The sequence below is a fragment of the Arvicanthis niloticus genome, chromosome 8 (assembly GCF_011762505.2).
Source record: "Arvicanthis niloticus isolate mArvNil1 chromosome 8, mArvNil1.pat.X, whole genome shotgun sequence".
Classification (NCBI taxonomy): Eukaryota; Metazoa; Chordata; class Mammalia; order Rodentia; family Muridae; genus Arvicanthis; species Arvicanthis niloticus.
This window is the reverse complement of record NC_047665.1, coordinates 40,838,783-40,851,475: the sequence shown is the minus strand read 5'-3', so window position 1 is coordinate 40,851,475 and position 12,693 is coordinate 40,838,783. Positions and strand designations below refer to the sequence as shown.

General features: G+C 40.8%; 1 protein-coding gene across 2 annotated transcripts in view; it reads left to right on the top strand.

The window, feature by feature from the left end:
- Positions 1-12,693, top strand: part of Aoah (acyloxyacyl hydrolase) — a 204,380-nt gene that overhangs the window by 119,784 nt on the left and 71,903 nt on the right. For both annotated transcript variants that reach the window (XM_076939320.1, XM_034510444.2), the window contains one exon: positions 12,210-12,301. In XM_076939320.1, coding sequence (XP_076795435.1) covers positions 12,210-12,301 — 92 coding nt within the window. The remainder of the gene's footprint in view (positions 1-12,209; positions 12,302-12,693) is intronic.

Here is a 12,693-nt window from a genome sequence, read left to right as displayed (position 1 = left end):
GGCCCTGGAAAGCCCTGGAGCATTGAATAGTTCATAGTTCATCCAGAGGCCTGAGGGGCTTAATGCTGAGAACTGCACTGGTCAGATTACAGAAAATTCTACTTAGCTGTGCTGTTATCATACGAAAGCAGCAACAGACAATATATAAATTAATGTGACTGAGGACCCAGCACTTAACACATAAGACTTTAGGGACGTTGGTGGTCTTGTAAAACATAGAAAGTGGCCAGGTTTTAGTCCATGGGGCATAAAGTGCTGACCCTGTCCAATAATAACTTCCTATAAGAGAAATTGATGAGCATACATGTTTAAGGCGATGGGATAGCAAGCTATTCTGTTCCTTATGAGAACATCCAGTGTGCCTTGCTTTTGTCTTCCAATAAGATGGAAAACAACCTATCCCAATCTCTCCACTGGAAAGTATCCACTGTGTAGATTTTCTCCCTGCAACAGACTCTCCACCCTAACCTGCCACCTGCTAGTTAGGCAGCCCACACCTCAGAGCCCTGTTCAGTAGTAAATCAGGTTAGGAGCCTATTCATCTGGAAAGATATTTGTAACTCAGTAAAGAGAGGGAGAGTCACCCTCGTGGTTCCAGGCCTCATTCCCCTGAGGGCTAGAAGGTGGTTCTGTTCTTTCCTCTCTTGTTAAACAGCCTTGGCTTTTCTCCAGCGCATCCAAACCTTAGTGATCAGGTACAAATCAAACTACCTGTCTCAAGAGGAAGACCCCAATTTAGAAAGATTTCGAAGAAAACCAGAGTAAATCAAGGAACACAGATGGTATTGTTGTTTGGATTTTTGTTTTTCCTTTCAAAGTTAAAACAATAACAGCTTGGGTTACCTTATCAGAAAAGGAGGCATAGTTAGAAGATCATGGAGGCCACCAGTAGGTACCAACCTCCTGCTTGCTCACCCATCTGCTCAAATGCTATTTTCAAAGTAATAAATGCAGTCTCTCATTGAACTGGAATTGCATGATGGGCTGGGGAAGAAAGTGGAGGAAGAGAAGAGGTTCTGAAAAAAAAATTCAATTTCTCAAATGTTTGTTCTGCTTGTGAAACTGTTGCCTGTCCTATTATAACATCTTAACGTGACCCTGGCTATGCTGTTGTCTGCAGGGTAAGGAGCATAGACTGAATTTTGTGCTGTGTCAAGGACAAAATGAATCTTTAATCTGGCTGCAGAAAATGCATATTCACCTGAGAGCTTGCAGCAAGGTCTTTCAAGCCCTGTGTGCTTCATTCTTCTCTGAGATGATTCTGTATCAGCTCAGCAACTCATTGTTAGCCCACAGACAACGCAGACAGGATCAGGGCTCCTGCTTCCCCTTGCTCCCCACTCCCCTTGCTTCCTGTACTCTGGATTTATCAGGTACTTAAAAAGCTTCCACGGTGCATAAAGGCATATTTTCATGGTGCCCATAAAATATGGAAATTCAGTGTGAGTTAACTTCATGTCTACTCCTGAAATATCTGAGCATTTTCAGTACTTTTTAAAATTATTTTTTAAGATGATGAAAGGCTGCTGTGTGATAAAAAAAAAAAAAACTGAACAAAATTGTATTTCCTGCTTGTCTCACATCTTGCAGGGCAGCAGGTGAAAGATGCTAAATAGTGAGAAGGAATTCTTCAGTTCTAGTTATCACTCATTTATTCTGGCAGAGAAAGACAATTGTGTTAGCCACAGTGAGGTTCTTTCTGTAGCAGCCATCACAAGATAAAGACTGCTCTTCTGCTCCCTTCTCTGTTCTTGGGCATGGGCAACATGGCTCATTCCTGGCTTCTGTGCCTTCTTGTGATGCTCAAGGCGAGCAAGTCAGTGGGTATTTTCCTTCCAGTAAAAGTGCAAATCTAGACTCAATATTTCAGCCCCACTGCCTTCTGAGAGGCTTAAAATGCTGAGTACCCATCCATGGTAATGAAAATCTGCGAGATGGAATTATTTTAAGCCTCATACCTCTGAAAGAAAAGGCATTTATAATTACTCAGCCTGCATGCCTGTTCTTCCAGCCAGTAGGTGCCAGTTTCCACGAGGACCCAGCGTACCAGTCCATTCCTGTGCTACCCCGTGAGCACTAGGACAAGAGAACAATTCCTTGTCCTCAGGTTACTCATGTCTACACTTGGCTTCACCTACCTCCAAATTAACCACTAGATGGATCCCATTTAATTAGTGCACCTCAGGGAAACCCCCAAGGATCTCAAACCCATTGGGACATGAAAAGAAGAAACTTGGCCACTTTAAAAAAAAATAGTAATTTGGTATTTGAAAAAAAGTGTTTGACCTCCTCAGCCATCAGAAAAATACAAGTTAAAACTTCTTTGAGAAGAATCATCTTGAATTCTTGCCTTCCAAATCAGAATGGCAGTCATCAAGAGTGTTGTCAAGGATGAGGATAAAGAAGAACCTGATGCACTTTGGGCAGGACAATAAACTGGTACAGGCTCTCTGAGACCTGATGTGGAGTCTACTACTGCCCCTTCATAATGCTAGGCCTTACCATAAATTCTTCCTCATACTACAAAGTCTCTGTTGGTCATTTGCAGCTCGAGAAGCGGAGTCAGCTAAACCCAGAGTCTCTCTCAGAGTCCTCCCTACTCTGAGTCCCTCTCCGAGTCCTCCCTGGACTGATCAACTTTCCTTCCTTGCATGTCTTTTTCTATGCTATCATCCACATTATGTATATGCTTCTCTAATTGCACTCACCATGCTAGCAATACAGGGAAGAAGCCTCTGCATGCTGTTTTGCTAAACAGATGTGTCAAGCTGCCTTCTAAATATTTATGTTTGTACTGATAGATGTGTAATATTCTTAACCTTGGTCAGAGAAGCTTCTCTTAGTGGTAGGGAACAGTCATTACGTAGAGTCAAGTCTGGCCAAAGTTCTAAGAATAAGTGACTGTTGAGCCTCAGCCCTAAATAGTATATCTGTACCTACCCCTGTAAAGCTTAGGAAACATTGTGTCAAAGGAGACAGAAAGAACACAAGAGCTACAGGACGGAGAAGAGTGCTACAGGTTTGCTGTCTGTACCAATGAGCTCACTGTAGCTATGGGGCTAGCTGCACAAGACCTAGACAAGGTCAAGGTAGTCAAAAATGCTAGCATGGATAGAGAAAAGATTCACGAGGCTCCACCCCTTGCAGAGGAGCTACTGGCAATTGATTGGTAGTGGAGGAGAAGCAATCCTTTTTCTTTAGGGGTGTGGCCATTCACAGGGTTGTAAATATGCCTGCAAGCAGCACTAATTCAACTCAATGCCTTTAAAAAAAGAAAAGTGGTCAAGCATCAAGAATGGCATGTATAGCTTGATCATGGTAGCCCTTTTTGTCCTGGGAATACTTTTATTCCTACCCATCATGTTAAACTTTGTCTTTAACAACATCAACATGTTGGCAGCCAAAGAACATGGCTTGAACCTGAAAATGGACCTCCCCAGACAGAGTTATTAAATTAACAAGCTCGAAAACCAAGGACAGGTATGATTCTGCACAGAGCCTTACCAATCTAAGACAGAAGTGCATTGCTTTGGATAATGCATATTCCATGTCAGGTAAGGAAGGGATTCTTGTCAGAACTACCTAAGACAGGCTCAGTCTTGTTAAGGAAATAAAAAAGGGGGTAGAGGCAGAAAGCCTTTAAATGGGCTTTTTGGAAGGAATATGACATTGGCCAAGGACAAGGAAGTAGACTTCAGGCAGGAATCTGACATTAAGCTAGAACAAAGAAGTAATTTCAGTCAGGAATCTAAATTTTAGGCTAGAACAAGGAAGTAGGCTTCAGACATGAAAATGACTTTGGACTAGGACAGGGAAGTAGGCTCAGATATTTTGGTCATCCTGATAAGCTCTTAGAAACAGTAATCATGGGAGTGTTCACGTAATTGGGTTTAATGTTTTGCTTGTTCTTTGACTATTTGTGTTTATTTGCCTTGTTTATTCCTTGACTATTTGCATCTATTGTATTGCTAGACCCTCAACCTAGAACTGACCTTAATATTAATACATGCATGTAATTAAAATGGTATAAAAGCAAAAGGAAGGAGGAGGATGGGATAGGGGGTTCTAGGGAGGGAAAATGGGAAAGGAGATGACATCTATATTGTAAATAAATAAAATATCCAATTAAAAATAAATATAAATTAAAAAAGAAAAAAAGAAAAGACATGTTAGTGAAGAGTAACATATTGGGGCACTCAGGGGAGTGTGGGAGGGCTAATGTGGGTGGATCTGATCAAGATAAATCACACACACACACAACTGTCAGATAACAAATAAAATATTTTTAAAATAAGTGAGCTGGGCCTTCCCTCATCAATCATTAATCAGTCATTAATCAGGAAAATGTTCTACAGTCTTGCCTACAGAAAATCTGACATAGGTATTTTCTCAAGTGAGTTCATCTTCTAGATACGTCTGGGTTTGCATCAAGTCAAAAACCAACCACCACAGTGTGCAGCAATGTTTTGTGTGAGCCTATAATATGATAGAAGGAAAGAATGATGTGAGAGCATTGTTTATGATCAGTATAGTGTGGAGAGAGAACTCAGGTCAGGTGGGCATGGTGGACCTACTAAGATCTCTTACACCCCTAACTTGAAAGGAATCATGGACTCATTTGGCACAAAATTCCGGATATTATCTTGGGTTCAGTCTGTCTGATTCTCTCTTTTCACCTCCGCTGGCACTAGGCACACGCTTATACACATAAAATAAACAAAGCAAAGATTAGACAAAATAAATAACCAAACCTTTACAGAGATCAAAAAATTAAATTTTTATGATAAACCATTTAGCTTCCTTTCTTTCTCTCATTCTCCTTCCTTTCATTGTTTCTTTTTCAGCCTTGAGGAATTTATTTTTCCATTTATAAAGAGAACCACTGGCTCCACAAAAGAGCTAACTTATTGATTGATTGATTGATTCATTCATTCCTTGCATAAAAGTGAGATATTTTTAAAAATCTTGTTTTCATGTTTTTATGAATCTGGATAAAATTCTCCAATCACCCTTTTAGAAAAAATAAAAATACCAGTGAAAGGAATGAAGCTTTGTGGAGTCCAATTGTACAATGTTCTTACTTGGTATGAAGTGGTTATATACATGTATCCTTCACCTCATTGATTGGACAAATAAACCATAAGGTTGGAGCTTAAATGATAAATAGTTGAAAAAAGAAAACAGAGACTCCACAAAGATTTCACAAGGAAAGAAAATGTAATTAGATAAAATATTGAAATATTAAATGCTCCCCATCATTCTATTTTCTTCATACTTTTTATCTGACTATTTTTACTGCCATCTTTAGCCATGGGATGAGAGAGAAGACTCCATCGTTGAAGTTTTAATGGGCACCATGATGGATGACCTACAGTTGAAGTTTTAATGGACATTATGATAGATGCTGAGCTGCTGTTGCTATTGGTCGGCTTAACTGTAGCATGTTTTAAGCTAACAAGTTCGATGACAATTTGTTGTACTAGATATGTTGGTCTTTGCACATAGTACAATGCATTTAATCTTACTGTTTACATCTGGCACTGCCATTGTTTAAACTACTTTCCCTGTCTCCTCTTTGCCTAGCACTCTCTTTCAAGCCTGATAGGACTCACTGCTTTAGTCTGTTCTAGACCCTGTAACAAAGTATCTTACACTCGGTGAGTCATGGATAATAGCATCTTATTTTCCATAACTATGGACACTGAGAAGTCTCAGGTCAATACACAAGATCTTTAGTGTCTGCTGTGCATCTGATTCAAAGACAGTGCTTTTAGCTGTGTTCTCAGTTGGTGAGAGGAGACAAAGCAGAATGTGACAGCTTTTCTTACAAGGGGACTAACTCCATTCACAATGGTGGCAGTCCAGTGACTCACTCACTTTCTAAAGACTCCAATTCTTAACACTCCTAGCATCAGGTGTGAGCTTAACATATGAATTTTGAGGAGGCCACTTATATGTTAGCATTCACAGTAGATATATGTTTCCAAGATTCCTTCCCCACGTCCATATGTGACACAAATTTGCTTTCCGGGGACTGCCATAGTGTCCTGGACTTCCCTAATTTTCATTGAGTGGTTGTAAAGTAAACTGAGTGCATGTACATATTCTCTAAGCACTTCAACCAACCAGTAGATGCCATTATTAAATTTAGTTTTATTAGTGATACAATTAGAATGTCTTAAAAGATAGGAAATACTCTTTGATTGCATCCCTTATACAACCTATTCCATAAAGTGGCAACTCTGGTGCTTGAGATCTCTCTCTCTCTTTCTCTCTCTCTCTCTCTCTCTCTCTCTCTCTCTCTCTCTCTCTCTCTCTCTCTCTCTCTCTCTGTGTGTGTGTGTGTGGTGAATTTTAACTCCTGGGCATGAGTCTTCTTTCAGTCTCATACATCTGGGAGTGTATAAAGCATACAAAGCAAGCACATAGTTAAACTTCTTTGCTGATACTTAAACATCAAAATGTTATTCTGTTACAACTGTGGAACTTAATGCAGCTTGAAATCACAGGGAAGGGAATCAGGTGATATATTCTCCTTCTATTCTCCCAGCGTTTCATGCCCCATCACCACCTCCACAATGACATGTAGCTTGTTCAAAGTGCTTCCTGTCCCCATCAGAGGCCAGAATGGATCCTGAGCATCTGAAGCAGGGGTCTGTTTGAGGTCACATAATGTTTTGGTATTTATCCCCAAGGTACTCACTCTGCACTCAACAGATGTTAAATGTGGCCTCCATAGAAATGGAGATGAGAAGGGGTGATTGAGATCTGTGACCTTTATTCTCAAAACTCAGACCGACAGAGCATCCAAAGCAACCAAGGAGTCTTGTCTCCAACAACTAGCACTCCAATTCGGCTGATTCTGATTCCATGGGATTTTGAAGTTTGTGGTAAAAGCAACAGCTGTGTATGCACAAATGAGTGTTGAGACTGAGCATAGCAAAGATCATATCTGCTCCAAGCCTTTCCCTTCCTTGTTCCATCCAGCTCCGTTACTCGTCAGCTCTATTGCTTGGGCATACCATCCAAACTTCCTCAGTCTTATTCAGCTGAGCTCAGTACCTAGACCACACATCATAAAGGATTTTTCTGCCAAAAAAAAAAAAAAAAAAAAAAAAAAAAAAGAATATAGAGATCCTCTGAGGACCACACCAGCAGCCATAGGATCCAGGGTGGAAAGGGACCCTTCCCACACTTCTCATTCGTTAGTGATTAGACATCAGTGTACTGCTGTTTGGTTGAAGGGGATGTCTGGGCTCCTTTTCAGAAGGGGATATTGAGGACCAGACACATGGTGGTGTGTTACTCACAAAGTTCTCCTTCTTTTTTTTCCCCCCTCACGTGGTGGTGGTAAGGGGTGGTAGTCGTGGTGGTGGTGGTGGTGGTGGTGGTGGTGGTGGTGGTGGTGGTGGTGAGATAGAGGTTCAGTGTAGCCCAGACTGACCTCAAACTTGCAATACTGCTTGGGAATACAGCTATGGACCTACAGATCCAGCTGAGATGTTCTAGGAGAGGGCAAAAGTACGAAGGAAAGGGAGAAGAAAATTCTTGCTCCACGGTGATCTGTTATTACTTAAACAATTTATGCATATTTCCTGTCTTGTAGCCTGGCATATAAAGAGAATTCAGTGATAGACACTCTGTCTGAAAAATGCAAGCATCACTTAGAAAGCAGTGCATTCTAGCATATTCTCCAGTAGGTCGGTACCATTTGGCTACAGAACACGTTCGTGTAGGGTCAGGGCAGGGAAGTTTTCAAGAAAGTAAAGGGGGAATCTAAAAGTTGGATAATTTGATGTTTGTATAAGAAAAGACACTCTGGTAGCGATGTGGGTAGAAGACTTGAACAGGCGGTATGGTGGTACTCTAGGACGGAAAAGCCTTTAACAAGAGAAGCTCACGTCCACCACCTTCAGGATGATGAGGGAACTACAGGCCAATGGAGTCCGGGATCTATGGTCTCAATAGGTTTTTGGATTCTGCTAGTTCAGACTTAGGCTCTCTGTTATCGAAACACCAACACAATAGCTACTTCTTTTTTTTTTTCTAGAGCAACAATTCCTCTTTGTATTCTTTTAACAGTTTCATTCCAGATAAGTAAATATAAATGGCCTATTTAACTGGTATTTTTATATCCTCTTGTGATAATGGTTACCCGCATATCCCTTCAAATGACAGTGTACTATTCGAGAACAGTAAAGCCATGTCTCAAGCTGTTGTATTTGAATGATCAGGTCTAGCCCAGTGAGGCACGTTAGAAAAGAGAACACACTGTGAAAGCTGTCTACAGTCTTGTGGGATGCGGAAGACCAGTCGGCAAACCAAATGCCACCAAGAGCTTCCTCTGACATTGGAAGATTAAAAAAAAAGCCAGCTAGCATGCAATTGATGTCATTGTTCTCACTTAACAAAGCTGCAAAAGAACATAATACCAGCTTGATAATATGATGGCTTCAAATAGGCATGAACCAGGGATGATTTTGGTTGGATATTCTGAAGATGCATTGTACACATTTATGAAATTGTCAAAGAGCAAGTAAAAAAAAATACCCTTTAAAAATTAGTCATGAATCCAAATTCTTGTATCTTTAATGATTATTAAGAATAAAAGCAGTGCTTTTCTCAGTGTAAGAAAACACACACAAAACAATGTTAAATGGGACTACTACACAAAGTAGTGGACATATGTCAATTATGATATATAATTCGGTCATGTCTTTGGAAAACACAGATGAAAACTCCAAGCACTGCCATAATCAGCCTGACTCTCACTGAGCATCGTGAGTCCTTTTAACTGTATTTTTTTCTTGATAAACATAGTCTTTTCACATATATGATTTAAGATACATTTAGAAAACTTTCGAGAACATCAATGCTTAGAAGAAATAACGAGGATTTGATGAGGAAAATCTCCATTTGTGGTTCTCCTGCTGTAAATGCCGAAAATGTCGTTGGTATGATGTTGCATGAATGTGGCTTTAAGTGCTTAATATGATTTAAATGTTCTCCTTTTGTTAAGGACTTCCACACATTTGTTATTAATGGCTGTTGCTTTCGTGTCTGTCTACTAAATTTACTAAAGAAGTCAGGGAGAGGAAGAGGGAATCTGTGGAGGCTGTAGTTGAACTACTCAAATGATTTCTGTTATCTAACAAGAAACTACACTCCTTGAAGCCTGGGATGATCCTTTTAGAAAGAGGTGGCATCCTAAGCACAGGCTTTGCACTGTGCTGGTCCTTCAATTGGCTACCCCATTCCTCACTCTGTCTTTGGATCATCCCCAAAGCTCTGCTGAATCAGAACGTATCGAACCGGAGGAGTTGCTAGCATCTTCCCGACATGCTTCTCTAGAAACAGCCAGGCCTTGGCAAAATGCCACGAGTGAAATCTAAAACATTCAATGAGGAAAGCATATCTCTGCATTATTTTGAAGTCATTTCAAATCACCAAGGTTTAATGGATGCATCTAGCCTGGACTCTAGCCATGGAATGCAAACTCACAGGGGTTCCAGCTGCATTTCAGCACCAGCTGCTGTGCACCACAGCTTAAATGCTAATAGAGTGATGTCAGAGCAGATTGAGCTTCCTGGATAGTAGCAAGGATTTCAGGAACTATGCAAGTAATTGAGGCCCAGTTCTCCAGAGAAATGAGTGAGGGAATGCTGGGGGCTTGAGAATCTTAACTCCAAAGACACTATGAACTGCCATTTCTCCATCCATCTTACACTTCCACTCAATACGTCCTCTTCCTCCATCACTTGACAGAATAGTGCCCACATGGAGTATGGAAGCCATGTCTCAGCTGCTGTATTCAAATTGTACAGTTTTACTGCATTTGTAGAACTGGACATGGAGAACAGACATAGTTCCCAGAGTGAAGCCCTTCCGTTGCTGGCACTTTTCAGATGCCCTTCTCTGCTATTATTTTAAGACAGAGTACTAGACAGGTCTCACCATGGGAGCAGACTTCCCATCTCATTGCTTCCTTTAGAAGAAAGAGCAGCCCCATTAGTTCCATTTGGGTTTCTAAGTTGGAGTCACCACTTTGTGGACACAGAAAGAGGTGAGAGCGTAGGGGTAAGGGAGGAGTACATCCTTCTCTTAAATTTTAACATGTCTTATGGGTAACCAGCTCATAAATTCTACCTATATCTCACAAGCCATTTGCTTACTCATCTCTCTGCTTAAAATGGCTTAAGAGCTTTATGTATTCTATTTGCCTTTCTTGCCTTCTCCAGCAGAATTGAATATTCTCAAATCCTACAACAAACATATATTGTAAGCAAAAAGATAAAGGGGAAAAACATAACAGACGGAGGAAAGTTTTGTTCCATGGTAGTAGAAGGAATAGAACTGTAAGGTAGAGTCACAGTAATACAAGTCACAGTAATTATTACTGAGTCACAGTAATACAAGTGTTTAGAAGAGAAAGTGTGTCAGCAAATCACCAAAGGGCAACAGAGTTTTAGTTAGGGATTTCATGCTCCTCTGAAATAGCCTAGAAGCCTAAAAGAATTCATTTCTGTGCCTCTAAAGGAGGTAACTCACAATCAGGCCGGCATGTGTCAAGAAGCAGACCCTTCCTGGCCATGCCCTTCCTCTTCCACACCACCTCCTACCCCACCCCCACCTCCACACATCATGCTGGAAAGCACCTTGAGGTAAATGTTAGGATGGAAGGAATGCAATGCAAGACAGGCTCATGGCTGTACTTAACCAGCTGTTTGTTACTTGGCTAATTTTGGCTAATTAATCAACATAATAGGTTTCCAATATCTGTTTAGGTGAGCACTTTTTAGAAATTAGGTCCCTAGAAGAATTTGTGCTAGGAGCCATTTTTAAAAGGGCTAATAAGCAGTCAATTGCTGGACACCATTTTCTTCCTCAAGTTCACACCAACCATAGAAATGTGACTCAAATGAGCATTGCTTTATCAACACTCCAGGCCATGTGCTCTCAACATCCTGCAATAGCCACAAGGGGGCATATGTCTGTTCTCTAATGCTAATAATGTCTGCAGACAAGATACACTATAAAGAAGTTGATTTTAGCTTCTGTCTCTGGAGGCTCAAGGTCTAGAGGCTACATGTAGTAACGGTGCCTTTGCTGGCAGTGCTGAGGTGGTATAAACATCACACGGTGCCCAAGAGCATATATGTGTGTGACTCTATGGTGACCATGTATGTGTCCCTACTTATACAGCCGATAGCATTCAATCATAGATTTCTTCCCTAGCAGCCTTGTCAGACCTAATTACCTCCCAAAAATTCTACCTCTATACACCAGTCTGTCCGGTTATGTTTTGTTTCCTGAATGAACCCTGTAACCTTGCAGATTAAATTTTAATATGATTCTCAGGGGTTACAAACCATATTCACACCACAGCAGGTGAATAAATGTGCTGAGATGACAGTGTGAGAAATGGATCTTGGGACCCCAGAAAAATGAGTATAAAACCCAAAGTCTTTTGGCTAGAGAAGAGTTTTAGTTCTGCAGAAATGTAGTCATGTCAAGTCAAGCAGGCAGGCACATCCAGCAGCAGTTTTTATTCCTAATTCAGAGAGGTCTTGTGCCTTACTGTGAGTAGTCAGAGCTGGGCCTCACACTCTTAAGTGGTTGGTTAACTCAGACGTGCAGCCGAGAAGAACGGCATGCAGCCTTGAGCGCATATATTGATTTCAAAATGTGCCTATGAGGGGAGAATTTGAATATTTGCTGAGTAATTTCTTTGTAATTTTTAAAGTGGAGTTTTGTCCTGTTTAACCCTCTGATGGAAAAGACAGCACATTGTGTTTCCAGTTCCCACAGTAGGCCATCTTGAATATAGCTTCGTTTTATGAGGAAAGAAGCCATAATCTGATTCTCAGAAGTGCTTCAGACTCCCAAGGTCAGCTCCATCAGCTTATTGACTAGGGACATTCTTGCTTGACTTTCAGTATTGTTTTTCAGAGCAACTACTTTTTAAGCAGTCAACTTTTTCATCTTCTCAACTGAAAGATGTTGGAAGGTTCTTTGTCCCAAAGCGTCCCTCTCAGTTGTGTGAGGCTTCACATGGTCCTCTTGCTTCACAGGACTAATGACAGCCAGTGATTCTGAGTATTGTCAATTCTCAGGTGGCAGTCACAGATGAAGCATCTTCTTTAAATGCCAAAGGCTCTGGAACAAAGTGCCCATTTAACAATTACTACTTTATTACTTCTTTCCTTTAGAAATCCTTCTTCAACTTGCCGTCAGCTCTTACGGATGAGCTCAACTGGCCCCAACTCTCTGGTGTTACTGGATTTCTGGACTCCACGAGTGGGTATGTTGACACACTCCCATACTGTTTACATACTCGCACACTGTGGCTCACCTGTATAAAGAGAGAATAGGATCTGGAGCTTGCTCCCAAGATATTAAAATGAAAATTATTTTGAGTTGCTTCTAGACCATGAATGACATATACAAAACCTGCCACTGACATGGTCCAAACACTACAACAGAGTCTGGTCTCCATGAGGAGGGAATGTTCCTACTGGTAGCTACAATTTACATTTGATAGAAAATACTCAAACACATCAGTGAGTTTTTCTGATTCAAGAGACAGAACAGGTTACTTGATGTTTAATTTAAGATACTAATAGTAACAAAAAATTGATAAAAATTAATTAGGAAGTCATGGGGTCTGTGAATTATTCTACCTTCAGTGCTCTG